The sequence below is a fragment of the Melanostigma gelatinosum genome (genome assembly GCF_949748355.1).
Source record: "Melanostigma gelatinosum genome assembly, chromosome: 11".
Taxonomy (NCBI): Eukaryota; Metazoa; Chordata; class Actinopteri; order Perciformes; family Zoarcidae; genus Melanostigma; species Melanostigma gelatinosum.
The window spans coordinates 17,484,880-17,502,395 of NC_136644.1; the positions used below are offsets into that span (position 1 = coordinate 17,484,880).

The 17,516-nt window shown below is 40.4% G+C and overlaps 1 protein-coding gene across 1 annotated transcript in view; it reads right to left on the bottom strand.

Moving 5' to 3' along the window:
- fbxo41 (F-box protein 41) overlaps nt 1-656 on the bottom strand; it is a gene marked incomplete at its 5' end in the record, with an annotated part of 31,602 nt that extends 30,946 nt beyond the window's left edge. The window contains one exon of the mRNA XM_079278509.1: nt 108-656. Within this exon, the coding sequence (XP_079134635.1) occupies nt 108-656 (549 nt within the window). The remainder of the gene's footprint in view (nt 1-107) is intronic.
- Between the last annotated feature and the right edge of the window lie 16,860 nt (nt 657-17,516).

Below are 17,516 nucleotides of genomic sequence, written 5' to 3' on the forward strand. Positions count from 1 at the left end.
TGTTTGGCTTGTTATTGTTGTTGAGCGGTATGTCTGTATATATGTATCATGTAAATTTGTTCTTTCTTTTATATTGAGAGCTTGACAACCACAATGACCGTATTGACCTCTTCAGACAGCTTCTCAAGCCTTTCATCCAGCTCCAGCCGTTCAAACGCCCGAGCCTTCAGCCTGGCCAGGCCCTCCTCGTAGGCCGCCTCCACTGCACTAGCCGCTACATTAGCTGCCACTGCTACAGCTGTGCTGGGGTTGCCATGAGGACCTGGGTCTGCGGATGTCATGGCTTTCTTCATAAAAATCTCCCCCAGGGGAAACTCCACATTGGGAATATACCGGGCTGCAGTGTTGGAGTTAGCCGGGGTCAGACTCAAGTCATCCGCACAAGGAAGCTCACGACAAGGGAAGCGCCGCTCCTTTAAAGCCGAAGGCCGCAGCGGCTCAAATGGGTCGTTGTTGTTGGTAGGTGCGAGGAGAGCTCCCTCAGCCACAAGCGGCAGCAGAGCAGCAGCGTCACACACACTGTTGGATTTGGAGAGGACGTAGAGGGTCTCGTACGTGTGGTTGTACTCCAGGTGGGCACGTAAGGACGACAGGCTTCGGAAGCGCTTGTGCTCCCCGCAGCGAGGACAGCGGTATGGCAGGTCCAGAGAGGCCATTCCGTGCAGTAACTGCCGGAGGAGAGGGGGCGCTCACGCGGGACAACAGCAGCGCCAGTATGAGGGCACAGAGGTCAAGCACCTGACAGATCCTCTCATGGTGAAAACAGGGCAGCAAGGCGGCATCGGCAAGTCAGCAGGAGGAAGTGTTTCCCATGTGCTATGGAGGAGCCCAGCTCAGTCACATGACCACACATAGTGGCAACATTCAACTGGTCTTTTCACTTCACCTGTCATGGTTCCCCTGGCTGTGGTCCTAGAAACAGAGGGAGAAAATACACATGAGTTTAAGTGTATTATACTGTGAATTTAGGTAAAACAAATCATTTGAACAAATATAACTTAATCAGGTTGAATAAATATCTGACAGAAAGTTGATCACAAAAGCTAATCTTAGCAAACAATTCTCCTCGGGATGAATAAAGTTCCATCTTATCTTTTCTTCAAAACAATATACTCGGGAAACTTGTGAACTCCAGAGCCCTTTTCAACAAATATATCCAGAATTACCCAGCAACAAAGCCCAGTTAATTCTGTTACTGTAACTTTTTTTTCCTACAACTGTTGATTAAAAATATTTAGCTTTTCTTCTTTTATTTAGCAGAAGTGCAAAATGTATACATAGTGAAGCATTAGTCATTTGTAAACAAGAAATTCCCACATTTGTATGCAACTGCCATTCCACCAGTGAAGAGAAATCTTTCATAATGTTAAGAGCATGATATTATCATTCTGGCGCATCTTTGTAAAATGTGATTATTTGTACGATTGTACATCCATAAATGATTAACTGTTTATTTGGATTGATTGGAATGGAACAAGATTAGAGAGCTCTTCACTGTAACAGTCTGCTGTGTCTGAACGATCTAGGAACATTCATCTTTAAGTTTAGTGGTTGAGAAACATGAAACCTGCATTTCACGAAGGGTTAAAAAGCAAACCCCTGCACTTTGTAACCTGAAATACTCGGAGGAAGACTGGGAGAAGAGTGGGGAAAAGGAAATGGCTACATTAGTGAGAGTGCTTGTCTTCTAGTCTGAAGTCTACGAGGTCAGCTTTAAGTTCTTTACAAGGGGATCTGTTATCTGTGTTGTGTCCTCTTTATCCATTGCCTTTGCAGTTCCTTGTAAGACTTAAATGCTGCCTTTACATTTGAATAATACCCCAGTAAAAAGTGAAGAAAGGATGAGTGAATTAAGTGCACAACAAAAAAAGAAAACTTAAAGCTCTGCCGAACTCAATGAAACAAAGATCCTGATCGGATCTGGTTTCCGCCAGCATATCAAGTACAGCCGATGTCGTAGAGTGGGCGCAGATCATTCAACATGAACCACCACCGAGGCGTTGTACACCAATCCAGAACCAGATCAAACTCTCTCTTACAACGTTCTACAGCAGCTATTAATGAGAGAAGCAGCAGGCACAGACATTGGCGGTCTAATCACAAATCACAGATGCATCGACGGTTCTTCACACAGGCTTGAGCACTGGAAATCCCCAGAAGTCACCAAGACTGTTATTAGAAGTCTGGTAAGGCTGGAACGGGGGGGGTTGTACTGGCAAGCCGTGCCCAATTATTAACGGAGGAGGATATTACAGACACAGTCACAACACTGCAGATAGCAGGAATTCCCAACTGCTTAAAATTACAAAGTGAGGTACGGTATTTAACCGGGCAGGAAACGGAAGGATATGAAGCTGTTTGGAAGCCACATGTCACATCCTGCCAATAGAGCTTGAGACATCCCAAAAGTCTGCCGTTAATGTTTTATTATGATAAGTTAATAGTAGACGCTCTTTGGCTTCCCTCACTTCGACCCGCACCAAAGAAAGCCAGGAGATTTCATGTTAGTCGTGTACAAGCACTCAGAAAGCTCAAAGACTAAGAAGGCACAGCATCTTTTAATCAAAACAAAAAAAATCCATATCACAAAAAAAGCCATTTGCAATGAAATGAGTGGTTACTGTGGTTTTACGTTGAAGGATGTATCAGCATCAGATATTTTGTGTTTTTAATCTATATTTTCTGTTCACATTCTGAGTGATCCTCACCATCAGAGGACCTGGTAAACTGCAGTGAACTGTGTTCACACAACACTTCTTTGATGCATGGGAACTCAGGGAGATAGCCTGGGATTAGTCAAAAGTGATGTCTTTACATTACACAGCTACGGCAGCAATTTTTGGGGTTAAGTGTCTTGCTCAAGAACACATCGGCATGCGCCTAGCAGAGCCGGGGATCAAACCGCCGATTATCTGATTGAAGGACGGCCCTGCTCTCCACTTAGCCACGGTCGTCAGATGTCTTGTTTTGTCTGACCAAAAGCCAAATGTATTCAGTTTACATTTATATACGATAAAGAGAAGCAACAAATCCTGCGGTTAACAAGCTGGAACCTGAGAATGTGTAGTGCTTAATTTCTGCTTGAAAAATGACTATGATGAATAGATTATCAAAATAGTTGCAGTCTATGTTTTTCCATCGGCTAATCAAATCATCATTTAAGCTCTGTGACCCAAACATCATTGTTTTGCTTAAGTAACAGGTTTTTAACAACCAAACAAAAGGGGAGGCAAAGCACAACATCACAACCAATCTACTATTTTTCTGTAAGAATCAGTGACAACCAAAAGCCATCCGTCTTACCAAACCAGCTGTCCCATATATATCCAAAATAGAGTGGTCTGTTCTTCTGACTGCCAACTGACAAGCTGTGCGACCAGATATACAAGAGGTCCTTTACGTAAACGCAGTAGAGTTGGAGACAGGAAGCTCTCAGTGCTTCTATGTCACTCATGCACTGATCAGAAGCGCATCTGCCACAATCCCAAGGCCACATTTTGTGTCCTGCCACTATTTTGGGATACAAGAACGGCTCTGTAATAACGAGTCTACAGAGCAGCCGCCTGGTGCTATTGCAAAAATATCACACAGAGTGGCACAGTACTACTTTATGTAGCCCAGTGTTTTGAGCATAAAATAAACAACTATTACTGTTGATGCAAATTAGTAGGTTTATCTTTCTTCTTTTTAACTCGTATGTACTGTTGTGGTGCTCAAGATTGGTCTTGGTCTCGAGACTATGTCTCATCTTGGAAGCGAACGTATATTTACTCGGCCTTGTCTAGGTCTCAGACAAAGAGGACTCTGATTCTATTTCAAGACCAAATAAACATCCTGCTTCAAATGCAACCAATAACTTTATTCTGTTCTAAATTGTATCGTGCTCGGTGGATGGTAAAACACGTCAAATGACAGTTGAATAAAGATGGTTGAGTCGATCTCAGCTCCTCCCTCGCGGTTGTTTGAATTTGCTTGCTCCGAAAAAACAAAAGGTAAAGATAAAAGTTGTTTTTATGGAATGTGGAACCTCTAGATCATTTTGATGAGAGCCTATGGTTTGCATTTTCCACATTTTATCGTACGTGTGTCATGCAGTGTGGGACTCGCACTGGTCTGGTCTTGGTCTTGACTTGGTGTCAGTTTAGGTGGTTCTTGAATACGACACTTGTACACACTTTGAATGTGCATCTACTGTGTCTAGTTGTCTCTGACGTATGTACTGTAAGTCAAGGGCTGATGGGAATACACAGTCATTCCAAAAGATCCAAATGCTACCGACCACATTCTTGACTGACATGACAGGCCATCAAAGATATCACCCTAATTGCTTGTTTTACGTCTTGAGTCTTGGGCATCCCTAATGCACAGGCTTTTAATGGAAAGCTACCTTTTTAAAGGCTCTTTGCTGGAAAACAGTAACAATCTCATCTTCGTTGTCTGTCAATCCTGTAGCCTTCAGACGGTAAACAAGCCATTTGAGTCAGCGCATACATAGACCTACATGAAACAGAACACAGGCTTCAATTTGACCATGGTTTCTTACAACAGGGACATGAGTGAGTGGGAAGGTATCAGGACTAAAAGGCTCTTTATGCTGTTTACATCAGGGTAGTAACCTGAAGTCGAGCAGCGTTTAAAAACGGAGGCTGAACAACAGAGGTGGCAAACTCCCACAGTCCATTTCTATCGCACAGATACAGGTTTCTGAGTGTAAAGTCAAGAGGGAGTCACAGCTGGATATTCTCAAATAGACAATCAAGAAAGGAGATGACAAAGAGCACGAGAGGAGCAGAGGTGTGGGTGAGAGAAATCTGCAAGACTGAGGCAGACAGAGACAACAAAAGTGTTTCATAGTGATGGGGAGGTGTATGTAGATGCTGCAAGAGAGAGACGAATTGTAAAGAAGAGAGACGAATTGTAAAGAAGAAATGTGAGAGCACATTTGAAATGATGTGAGCTTCCCAACAGGAGACACTGTTTGACAGATGTTTGCTGTTCAAGAGTAGGGTAATTATACAATGTTAATGTTTATTAAAGGCGCTATGTGGAGTTTTCCACCACTAGAAGCAGTGCGCAGCAATGTGTTTTATGAATGCCTGTTTTGTTAGTATCTTATGCATGTCCACGAGGATGCATATGTGCATGCACAGTATCATGCTTTTCCGCTGACCCTCAGTTGAAGGCAGGAACATGCCAAGAAGCGTGGCGGGAAGAAGAAGACTGCTAGGAAGTAAACATTTTGAGGTTGAAAAGAAGAATTAAGTTATTACCAAATATCATCTCTGCAAATTTCTGTTGTTGTTTCTTTGGCCTAAAGGAGACATTCTGCGTTTCAGTGAGTAAAACGTTGTGAACAAAAGAAAACAACTCCATGAGGTACCTTTAACTGTGGAATCGTATCGTGATGCTATGACTTAAAAAAAGAAAAATCATGTTGCTTCAATAAACAGTCCAAGCTAATTGAAAGTAACAAAATGAGGTCAATCAGTGTACTAATTTAGATTTTTTTTTATATGTGATTTTTCGGGGGGTTTTTTCGATATTTTTGTATATATTGATACTGGAGATGAGAGAAACACTGGTCCCTGATTGCTGCTGAGGGCTCGGCCAGCAGCTTGCATGGTAGTTGTGCGTGGGTGAATGAGAGGCACATTTTAAACACTAGTACAAAAATCACTCAATAAATGCAGTCCATTTACCGTTTGATTGCATCCATCACTCAGCCCTAATCAAAAACAAATAAGCCCACAATCATAGTTTTGAAACATGATAGATTGATATGGCTTCCGTATACTTAATAGTATTACAAAATGTACTTCATATGATTTTTATATTTAGGTCCTGCATCAGCCTTCAGAGTCAGAGTGTTGTGACACAGCTGGAAACAACAATGTCGAGGTATCTCAAGCGGAATTGGATGATTTTTTATCAGATATTTTACAGATACACATTTATACTCATTTCACTCCCTATATGCCTCTTTTAATTTGAATCACTACAGGTATGTGGCCACTGGCTAACAGTAGCAGTATTTACCGGTTTTAATTGGGAGGAATAGGACTCTTCTGCATTCAAACACCCAGATTGTGCTTTTGCTACTCTGTCCAGCATGACAGCATTTCATCTAGGCCTCCTTTAGAGCAGATGACAGAGGCTAACAAAGCTTTGCAGACCCATGCTCCTAGATGTTTCTATTATTACACCACAATACTCACTAAAGGTTCCACCATCTCAGTGGGTGATCCCTCTCTGACTCTGGTACCCAAGGTCTCTCTCTTTTTAAGACTCTTTTACTCATGCAGCCGTCTTATCAACAACAACAAAAAAACACCCCTGGTCAAACAGGTAATCTACAGGCTATCTCCCTGTGATATGCTCTTGAATACTGTATTTTATCATTTGACATTTTGTGAAGCAGTCTTGTTTTATGAGATCTAAGCAGGCTTTTCAATCTGTGTGGGCACATTAACTTTGATGCCAATGCTTTTCTCACTATAAACAAGCTAAAAAAATGGATATGTAGGTCGAACAACCATGATATTTCACTTTAAATGCTTCTCTTTGGTTTGTGTTGTGCGTCTGTTTGTTTTCGCAAATAATTGTACATATGGTTTTGCCTAGTTTTCACAGACCACTTTTTATTGAAGAGAAGGAGATATTTACTGGAAATATTCAAGATTATTTTAGCATTACCTGATCTAGCCCATCACTGTCACTTATGTAAGCGACCAGAGGAACTAATGACATGACTCTAAAAGGAGGCATTGTGTTTCTGTCGTTCAGGCACAGCACTAAAGTCACGCCTGAATTAGCTGACCCAACCTCCTCCTTATGTGCTAGATTTGTAGTATTGTTGACTAAACTAAGATTAAATGTCCATTTGTGTGTTTATTAAGAGGGAATCAGTTCTCCCAGCAGAATCCTCGCAGCTGCTCGGATTCTTTGAGCGCTCCTTCAAACAGCAGAGCTTTTTCTGCCAAATCTAAGTGTGTAAGCATTCTCTATAAATGGTCAATTCCTTGATGTGGGTGTCTGACTAAACAGTGGTTACATTTGGAAAAAAAAAAAGCATTAACAACACCACGATAAACTGACATGACCAGCGGCATAGACGCTCAATAATGTACCAATAATAGATGATTTAATTCAAACTCCTTGCATTAACTGTGTGAAGATACTGCGGCTATACGCTGCAGTCATTGCAACTGAATTCTTAAACTCTGCACCATCAGCCGGACCTCAGGCTACACTAATGACGTGACTGTTAAAAGTTCAGCTCGAAAAAGGATGAACACCAACTGAACAACTTGGTTTGAATTCATTCATAAATAATGAAAGTCACCAGTTAAAATCAAATGGCACCCAGCTTCTGAGAACAGGAGGCTCTGGAGCTCCATCTCTCTCTCTCCTGTGTGCCAGTGCTTTATGATAAAGATTTGTTTTGCTTGGAGGTGTGGAGAGCTGAGTGAGTCAAGGTGTATCATAGCAGTCATGCCACTCCTCTGCAAAGCTTCACCCAGAGATGCTGCGGCGCTGAACTCAAACTAGCAGTAAGCTCCTGTACACAACACTGGAGGTGCCAAGACTGTATGAGAGGTGTGACACGAGCATCAGCCTACACTTCAACAATGGAACTGGTATTTGTCATGTCTATAATGTGCTCCTCCCACTCTCACATTATTATTTTCACAGTCAAAGCCATGATAAAAATGGAATATCCAAGTACATACAGCCCTCTGTACAGCAGTATGATAGCATCAATGTAAAATGTGCACCAAAGACTGCAAGCATTGCGACAGCAGCCGACATGGAGGAGAGCCGACCAAAGCTTTGGCATGTTCCCTGGACAGGCTGCATTGCAATATATAGACTCCTTTAGACGCCGAATGAGAGGTTTAGTGAAAGATCCAGATGCCTTCTAGGCTCCGACATGCGCATGTCAAAGTGTGTTAGTCTGGCAAAAAGCCATGGGGCTCCCATGACAGGACAATCTCACAACCTGGGGCTCCTCACCTGACAGCAAAGCGCAAACCTAATGTTGAAAAGGACTCAGCATACATTGTTTTTTTAAACTGAGAGCCACCCAGACCAAAACATTTCGTCTCATGTGACAGTATTACCATGACATTCCTTTTGCAACATCTGCTTTTGGACATTTTAAAAAGAGAAAATACCTTGAAGACAGGCAGATCAATCCTGCTTTTAGTTGGAGTTGAAGCAGTTTATCGTGATACATTTGCCACTAATCAGTTTGGCCTCATGTATTTTCTACCTACACCCTTCGAAGCCAATGAAAAGCAAAGTAACCTAAAGCAGCGTTGACAATTTTCATAACAATAAATGTATCAAATGATAATATGAAGACAATGTGACAATGTGAACGGGGTCACTCGTAGTGATGAACCTACAGGAAATGATCAACTGAATCTGCAGAAGCCCTCTGCTTTACGGATCTTTATATCTAGTTCCAACATATTGTTTAGCTGTTTGGCCCACAGCTTCACTGTTTTGAGGGGGGGGGAGGATGAAGGCAGGGTACTAATGTTCAGCAGCTTTCTGTCATTTAGCCATTACGTCATCGATACGCAAGAGATACTGGAAGATTGAAGCAGCATAAACATTCAGTTGCACATGAGACTGAACACAAAAGCACAGCTGAAGCTGCACAGCCGTCTCACTGCAGTGACACCGAATGAGCATCGTTATGGGAGCTCAGATCAGCACGAGGCTCGGACGAGATGGACAGACTCATTCCCCCGGCTCACCGCCGTCTGCTATCGATCCAGGCACAAACAATTATCCTCCAGTACACATACATCGACAATGCATGCCAGCAGGATGTTGCTAAACCCACGAACAGCACTGGTTTATTCTGTGATCACTATGTATGCCAGCAGGCATGAACAGTTACAGTATGCGGTTCAGGTGGCTCTGTTTGTATTCAGCTTGCTTATTTCCACAGACAAGGATTGAAATTAGATGTTAATGAAGGGATATTAAAAAAAAGAATTGATCTTGCAGTTTTGTCAACAGGTAATACGATCCATTAATAAGTCATACAGAGTATTTACCAAGCGTTTCGTGGCATTAATCACAGCCACTGCTGGCTATGCAGGTAGCATAGCAAAATCGTATCCAGTCACAGCTGGATAGGATAGTTCTTATACAGAGCTGGATAAGATACTGAGTATCTCATATCCTCTGAAAAGAACACAAGCAAGCCTCTTATGTATGAACGGTAAGCCCTCTGTGCTAGCCAGAACAAGACCGGGGACGTAGCTTCTGTAGAGGACATGTGTGGAAATAAATATGCAGAAAATGGCCTCCGTGATTTGTGGCTGCATTTGGTCTGTCTATTCAATCCTCTCGTACTCATTAATCCTGAGCCTGTGTTGGCATGATATTCAAGTTGCTGGTATAGAGGAGTGAGAGAGTCAGTGCAGATTAAATATTTCCTATTTCAACTGGGCCTACATCTGTCTCACAAGGACGAGACACTTCAAATGAGAGAGCATTTAATGCTATTTGATAGCGTGTCAATCATAAAGAATATGTAACTCTTGAAAGGTGAGTAAATATTGCATTAGGGCAATTTACACATTTGTGTCAGTATTTTTCCACAATCAGTCTTCGGCCTTCACAAGCTGTCAGAAAAGTTTCAATGCTCCAAGGCCAGAATCATGAGCCTGATCCTTGATCTCTAAGTGATGGTTGGACGAACAGCATTTTACAGGCAGCTGCAACAATAACAGAGCGGCCCGGAAGATGCCTGAGCCAGCTGTGCATGGGCACAAACACAGTCTTGTTCTAATATTATAGTGAATACTGAGTAGTGAGTCTTAAATTGAACGATTAGCTCAAGGGAAGAACTGTCTGATCACAAGAGAATGGACACTTAGGGCATGAAATTGGATACAAATGAAAGAAGTTTAAAACTAGACATAAAACTAAGAACAAGTCCTCATTTGTCAGAGGAGAGAGTGCTTTTGTTTTGAAGGATAAGGTGGTGATATTCGATATTTTTCTTCAGAGCTGAAACTATAAATGGATCAACAGAAAGACTCAAGGAAAAACTCACCATTATCTGGTTCTCTACTATGAGGATTTGCTGCTTTTCTCTGTTTCATATTCAAATATATGTATTTTTATTAAATGAAACTAACCATTTGTTCGCTGTCCGAAAGACAGCACAAACACAATATCGTTAACACAAGTTTGTAAGTTTTCTAACAACTGAGGATTTCTTTCTGCTGTGGAATCGTGGGTGTGCACATGCATACTGAGCGAAAACACATACACACAAAGTAACATAACCTCACAAACATACACACACACCACTATGAATATTCAATGCCAAGTACTGCACAATAAATGGTAAAACATTCCACAATCTGCTTCAAATGTGATCATTAGGACACCATCTGTCTGCAGTGACATTTGCATGGCTGCTCGAAACTGCAGGTATGCTGTCACAGAATCTGTCTTGGACAAGTGAATGAAGAAGCCATGGGGTCTGCTCACATGCACGTAGCATCACTTGTGTGCATGTTGTATACTGCTGCAGTGCAGATACACAACACAGCTGGATTTAGACAGGTCAATGCTACTCACTCTACACAAAATCTCACCAAACATGTGTTTTTTTGTCTGATTTTACCCTCGACTGCTCCAACTTTCCGTCACATCTTATTGCTACAAACACAGCAGCATATAAGGCCACGGCCCACTGACTCTGAGCGAGGTTTCTCGTGCACTGTAGTCACATGACAGTTTCCCTAACTCCAGCAGTCACTTCAGCATGTGTGCCAGAGTTTGAGGCACCCCGGTGGGAATATTACTATTGGAGTCTGAATATGACTGAGTCATGATTTCATTCGACTCTTGAATCCAAGTGTGCTCAGATGAATATGAATTAAACACCTCAAATTTGCATGAACATGAAAAAGATAAAATATTCGTGTGTTTCATGCTAACATTGTTTATGGAAATAATGCCGCATCCAGACACTAAAACGAACAGGTTAGAGCTGTGTGCGCACTGCATAAGCAGACATATTTAACTTGTAATAGAGCTCATTGTAATATTTCTAAATACAGCAACGGCTGGTACAAACCCCACACAGTCGGTTCAGGCTCCCGATTGACACCTGCTGAAACGACGTGACAGTAAACACTGGCCCATTCAGCGCTACAAAAAACACATTGATCCATATCTGCACTGCACATGGATCAATCACAAGCAGCAAAGTGGGTGTGGACGAGCGGCATCACCGGCTGTCATCATGCAGCAATGAACGCCACCGTAGTGACTTAAACGCACAAACTAGGCCTGGAGTCTGGCTAATGGCAACAGCGGTGCTCTCTCGGGGGGGGGGAAAGGGGCGACAGCCTGGCATGCACCCGAGCTCCTGTTTTCTCAGAAGCACTGGCTCAATCGCTGGACTGCACTCGTTGCGTAAATGTGTTGCACAGGAGCAGCGGAGTCAATGTAGCGATAATTGAAAACGTACACACAACACACACGCCGACGGAAATTGCGATCGGAAGAGGGGGTTACGAAAATGACAGAAATGTGCGTCTCACTCACCTCGCAATCTTCTCCCCATTTTTTTCTTTCCACTTCGACCAAGGAACCGCTCGAGCCTTCACTGACGTCACGCAGCCCCCCTCTGCAGCAGAGAGCAGCAGGCCCGCAGAGGACGACCAGGGAGGAGAGAGAGAGAGAGAGAGAGAGAGAGAGAGAGAGAGAGAGAGAGAGAGAGAGAGAGAGAGAGAATGCATGAACAGATGAATCATAGAAAAAAAAGAAAGCATCCCTCCCATCTTCTGATGAAGGAGAGGATACTGTACTGTACCTGTGAGGTTGTTGAGACAGGGAACAGACAGGCAAACATCATCTAGCTCCGAATTGCAAGCTGTTAAAACAATTTGGTCCTGCCAGCTGATGCTTTGTGATCGATAGACATCAGGTAAAGGGGGGGGGGGGGGGGGGGATTGTGAAACGAAGACAAATGCCAGACTAATTGAGTACATCAATTTAAAATGTAAAAGTATTATTTTATTTATTCAACATAATTTAACAGGTGTTTCAGTCACCGGCTGTAGATAAATAACTTTTATTGTAAATTAAATCTATTTTACAGTCACTTTTCCAACTAACATTGTGCTCATAGAACTGCATAACACACCGATATGGTATCAGCTGCATGCTGTTTATTTCTTTGGTCCTTGAAAACACTCTGGGCTTTGCAAGGTGTTCATGTGGGGGTCATAACTCTTGCAACTCATCAGACACCAACTTATTATGTGGTGACAGAAAAGAGAATAAAATTTAAAAAAAACAAGTCCACAAAACTACAAATCTGCTCCCAGTGCTCTATCCTCCAGCTGATGTTTTGGATGTTTTCTGTACTAGTGATTAAAAAAAGTTGCTGTATATTTACATTGACTAGTATTTGCATAATATATCTTTAAATTTAAACTGTGATGCAAATGTAATCCTTGAGTGACCGGAAGCCTCTTCTGTGATGCTACATTAGGATTCAGCATGTAAAGCTTCCCAGTGAAGAAAACCTGAATATATTGTGAATGCAGAAGAATTGGATGGTCATTTCAATTATTTAGAATCAAAAAACACAGGACATGATGTTTGTCTGTCCTTTGTGCCAAGGTGGTGAGCACTTCCAGGAAATGAATCTTGTTTTGAGTGGTTGACGATCTACAAGTGGAGGTTTTCCAGCTTGTGTGGGGTGTATCTTGGTTTGGTTTAGGTTGTAGAATTTTGGGACAGTTGGGCCCAGAACACATCATCAGTCAAATGTATGTGAATCAACCAACAACATTATAATGCGATGAAACAACTTCTTCTTTTTTAAATTGTGAAATCCAAAAATCTCATGTAATCTGAGACTATTTTGTCCTATTGGGTTCCTGTTATTAAACAAACCGTCAAAAGTATTTGGATAAGCATATCTTATTTGAGAAGCAAATCAAGGGCATGAGAGTGAACATTTGCAGCACTTTCTGATAATAGCTTACTGAAGGTTGTGATTGGATGAAGAAAGCAATTATACCTCAACTGTTGGATTCTTTATGATGTGCCAATGTCTGAGTTAATGTCCATTAGCGGGAGATGCAAAATCCTCCTTTTCATTGGTAAAAATTCTCAGCTTTAACGAGATGATGCTGAATACCTCAGAGTGAACGTACAGTGTCAGGTTTGATTTTACTGTCGTTTAAAAAAATAATTCAGACAGTGAGAGTTGCAGTATCCCCAGAAATCCCATTTAGGAGCTCAAGCACCACTTACTGGTCAAAGACAAGAAGTACACCATGTACTGACTGCCATTTGACAATACTGTGATTGTACACATCAGAATATAACAACTGGAATATAGAAATGAACACGGCTTGGTACACGTGATGAATTGAAATGGTATCAAGTGAAAATTGTGATCAAGTTTACTTTGCAACACACACACACCCAACTCCCTCTTAGAAGGAAATCTGATTTATTTTGAATGAAGTACTGGCTTTTAAATACACAACTGTTTGTTTGCAATCACTTTTTTTAGATGTTAACAGACATTTAGCTGTAAGTGACCAAAAAGTCATGATACAGAACAAACCCAAAGCTAAAGCAAATCATTGTAAAAATCATCATCAATCATCATTGCAACACATTTGAGAATGACAGTTCTCAACATAAAGTGACAAAAATACAATGAAGTACAACAGACAACAACCCATTTTGGTGTGGCGTCTACATCAGGATGCCAAATGATAAAATACTTTTTCCTCCTTATTCCACAGTGATGTCTAGAGTGTATAAACCTTGGCTTCATTTTGAAATAGCAATTAAAAAGTCCAAACCTTTTTTGTCTTCAGTACACAGAACATTAAGGTGTCAAATGGTCCATAATTCATCTTACTCCTGCACCTGACAAATTATTCATGCCAAATGTCGACATTTTCCGCACTAATTTTCTCAGTAAAACTTGCAGGAGATCAAAGATACAGCGTGTTCTTCATGGCCAAAGAGTATGATTATAGAGCTTTTCTTACTGTGATAAATGCAGTACCATACTCGTGCGGTTGGCAGCACGCTGATGTTATAGAGCAGAAATGTTTTTGCTCTAAAATGATTGTTTTTAAATATCAAAGTGTATGCACGGGAAACACACAGAGACAAATCTGTTATTTTGTAGTTGCGGTAGAATTAAAATCCTCAGTAAAATATATGTATGATGCAGAAAATATTATTTATTCATTCATGTGAATAACCAAAGCATTTGTGAGTCTTGTCATTTATGATCTTCTTAACTAATGTCAGCTTAGGGGGTTGTTGAATAGCTTAATCATCTTTATTTAGCTAATATGCAAGGTCAATCCTGCACATAATAATAATACTTTTAATAGAACTGCATTATTCATGATTAAGGATGCAAGGATTGTTAAACAGCTCTCTTTTTACTACCCCTGGTGTTATCAAAACGATATCAGATAATGCATGGACCCATTCGGCTGTGCTTTATAGTCATTTTTGAGCAGCCAATGGGGATTTATTCCACCTTATGTCGGGCCTAACATTATCTCTAAGCTGTTCAAAATCACAATTTCCATGTATCCATTAAACAACAAGGAGGTAGATACACACAATCTATCTCCATGATTAAATAAGTATTAATTGATGATTATAGTTCCTGATGACAAAATAACCTTTTAGATAGTGAATTAGAAATGTAAATATAGAATACTGGTTATGATCAAGCCTACTTTGACATTAAGAGTACTCTCCATAGATGCTAAGTGACGAATATGCAGCAGTATAAGTGGTGCTTTTCATATTTTCCATTAATATTCAAATCAACTTGACGACAACCAATCACTGGTGTATCTTTCTGTTTCATAGCCATACTGGCTGCTTTATCTTTGAGATTTTCCAGCATATCTCAGTTAACAGCTGTTTCTAAAAAAAAATATATATAACCCCTTTCATAATTTAAAAAAAAAGTAAAAATCCAAACCTGTTACATCAATCTCTACCCCTCTACGCCCTCTACATGCAGCTCTCATCCAGTCATGACAGGGAAAGACTGACACACAAAAGCTTAAAAACGCTCTCCCTCAGGAGAATTTGATAGGATGAATATGATGCTAGGCCGTTTTCTCGTTCTCACGTCAAAAACCGTGGCAAATTTAGACCAAACACCTTTATCCAGCCCTCCTCATTCATATTTATGAGAAGTGACTGACAAACTCATTGTCTGGTAATTACAGTGTGGTGAACCTTCATTGTTTTAGATTGGTAGAGACTGAGACACGCTGTGCTTTGGCTTGCTGCACTAATGCAAACCACTTCTATGTAGATATTATTAGTCACTGTTTGCTTAGCAACCACAACACATGGCTGATTTTTTTTTTTTTTTTTTTTTACAACGAAAAGGTTTTGCACAGAGTTTATTTTATTTCGGCTGCAATGTTTTTTTGAAAGGGTGAAAAGGAGAAGAAGACTTATTAAAGGACACAGGGACATTCTTTTCTCATTATTGTGTGTGACTCTCAACATTAGTCATTGAATACTTGTGTTGTTAAGTGATGCCAACATCAGATGTGAAATCAATGGAGGGTACAAACCTGTAGCAGCAACCTCGCATGATCACACTCTCACAAAACCATCTTAAAGGACCACCTTCAATTTAACAATTTTGGGACACTTATCCCTTACTACTTAATAAGTAGGGATTATTATATTCTCAAAAGAAATGTCTGTCTAATCTAAAAAGCAATGCAACTCAATAGGTTGTGTTGGACTAATTAACCCACCTTAAACATATCAACAACCTACAGCTGTATGATATAGCAACAACAATATATTAACAAAAAAACAGAGAGAAAGCAGTTAAAGATTTGAACAGCAGGGGGCACCAGTAAATTGCAAGGATTAAACATTAGAACAGTACCTGAAAGAAATAGAGTCAGAACAAGATCAAATCAAATATTAGATTTGTCTGTAATTGTTTGTGTAGACATTGTGTCTTGATGGATGATTGTTACCTTTTTTATCAGCCTGTATTTTTCTTATTTCTATAAAATCAGACATGCATAATGTTAAAAAAAAATGATTAGCTGAATAGTGTAATATGTATATGATCTGACTGCCATCAAATCTTCTGTAAACATTAAAGAGTAATTTCACAAAGCTAAACTCAATGATCACAGACTTCACACGAATGCAAAATGACCGCCAGCCTGGCTTCCTCAAATGATGAGGAATTCTACTTCAGTAAGTCAAATCGGCTTTTGCCGTCTGTTAACACTCAGAGTAACACAATAGAACAACATACAAGCCTATGGGAGTTCAGCCAACATCAATATATCACCTCAAGTGCCAATTATACTCATTAAAGGTCTAAAATGTGATGAAACTGCAGGCTAGCAGCTTGGAAATCATTATCACACTCACTGCACAGCAATGCAACTCAACCGTAAGTGTGCAATTTATCACCAGACAGTGAAAAGGAGTGTGTGCAGTCACACAAGAGAGGCCAAATACATAAATAAAAAAACATTTTGATTTCCGTGAATAAAAACAGCAAACTGCTGTTGTTACTTACAGTTGGCGCTGAACAAATTGATCAGTATTCTGCAGAAATGTAAAATGTCAATTATAGTGAGGAATTATTATCTAATTTCTCTACTGATACAAACATATATTTTAAAAGCTTGACGGTTCGGTCCAACGTTGTTCCTTGGTGTTTCAGACAGTGCAAGCTTTCATTTTCACATTAAGAAAATCAAAACTAGAAAATAAACGTTGTTTTTTTTAACTCACTGTTTGTCAAATGCACAATCGTTGAAAAAGTTGACATGTTTTGGCGTGATTTGTTTGCACAGTATAGCCAGAAAACGCATTCTGACACCCACAAAAATGCTCTATTTAATAAAGTAAATGCATATGAAAAATATATGCACTATACTATAATCATTTTAATCATCTTACATTCAACAGATTAATATAATTTATGCCGAATATCCAGCAGATGTTTCATGTATTACAGAACACATTTAAATGATTCTCCATTTGTGTCAACTGCCACAATAATTCGTGTAATGTGCAACTCATGTCTGTACAGGAAGGAGTATGTTAATCTTGAACATGGAGATGTATTGAAGGACAGAGGCGTTTGTGTTGCAGGCAGCTCAGTGTATATATAGACATTGTTGAAAAGATTTCTGAATGGAAACTGATTTTGCTGACTGCAAACGCATTAATGTTCCAGTATAGCGATACACATGGTCTTACAGCAAAAACCCCCATGTTTCACAATGACAACGATTATCCAGTTCTCTGCATTCTTTGCTTGAGCCATGGATGTTGCCATAGTAACACAAGTATGTCTTATCAAGTACGGCCCTTGTGATTTTTCACTGCAACTTATTTAGGCTGTTCACTGTAGGTATGACAACAGGCTATTGAGTTGTTGCATTCATTTCCATGTTAATATAGTTGACAGC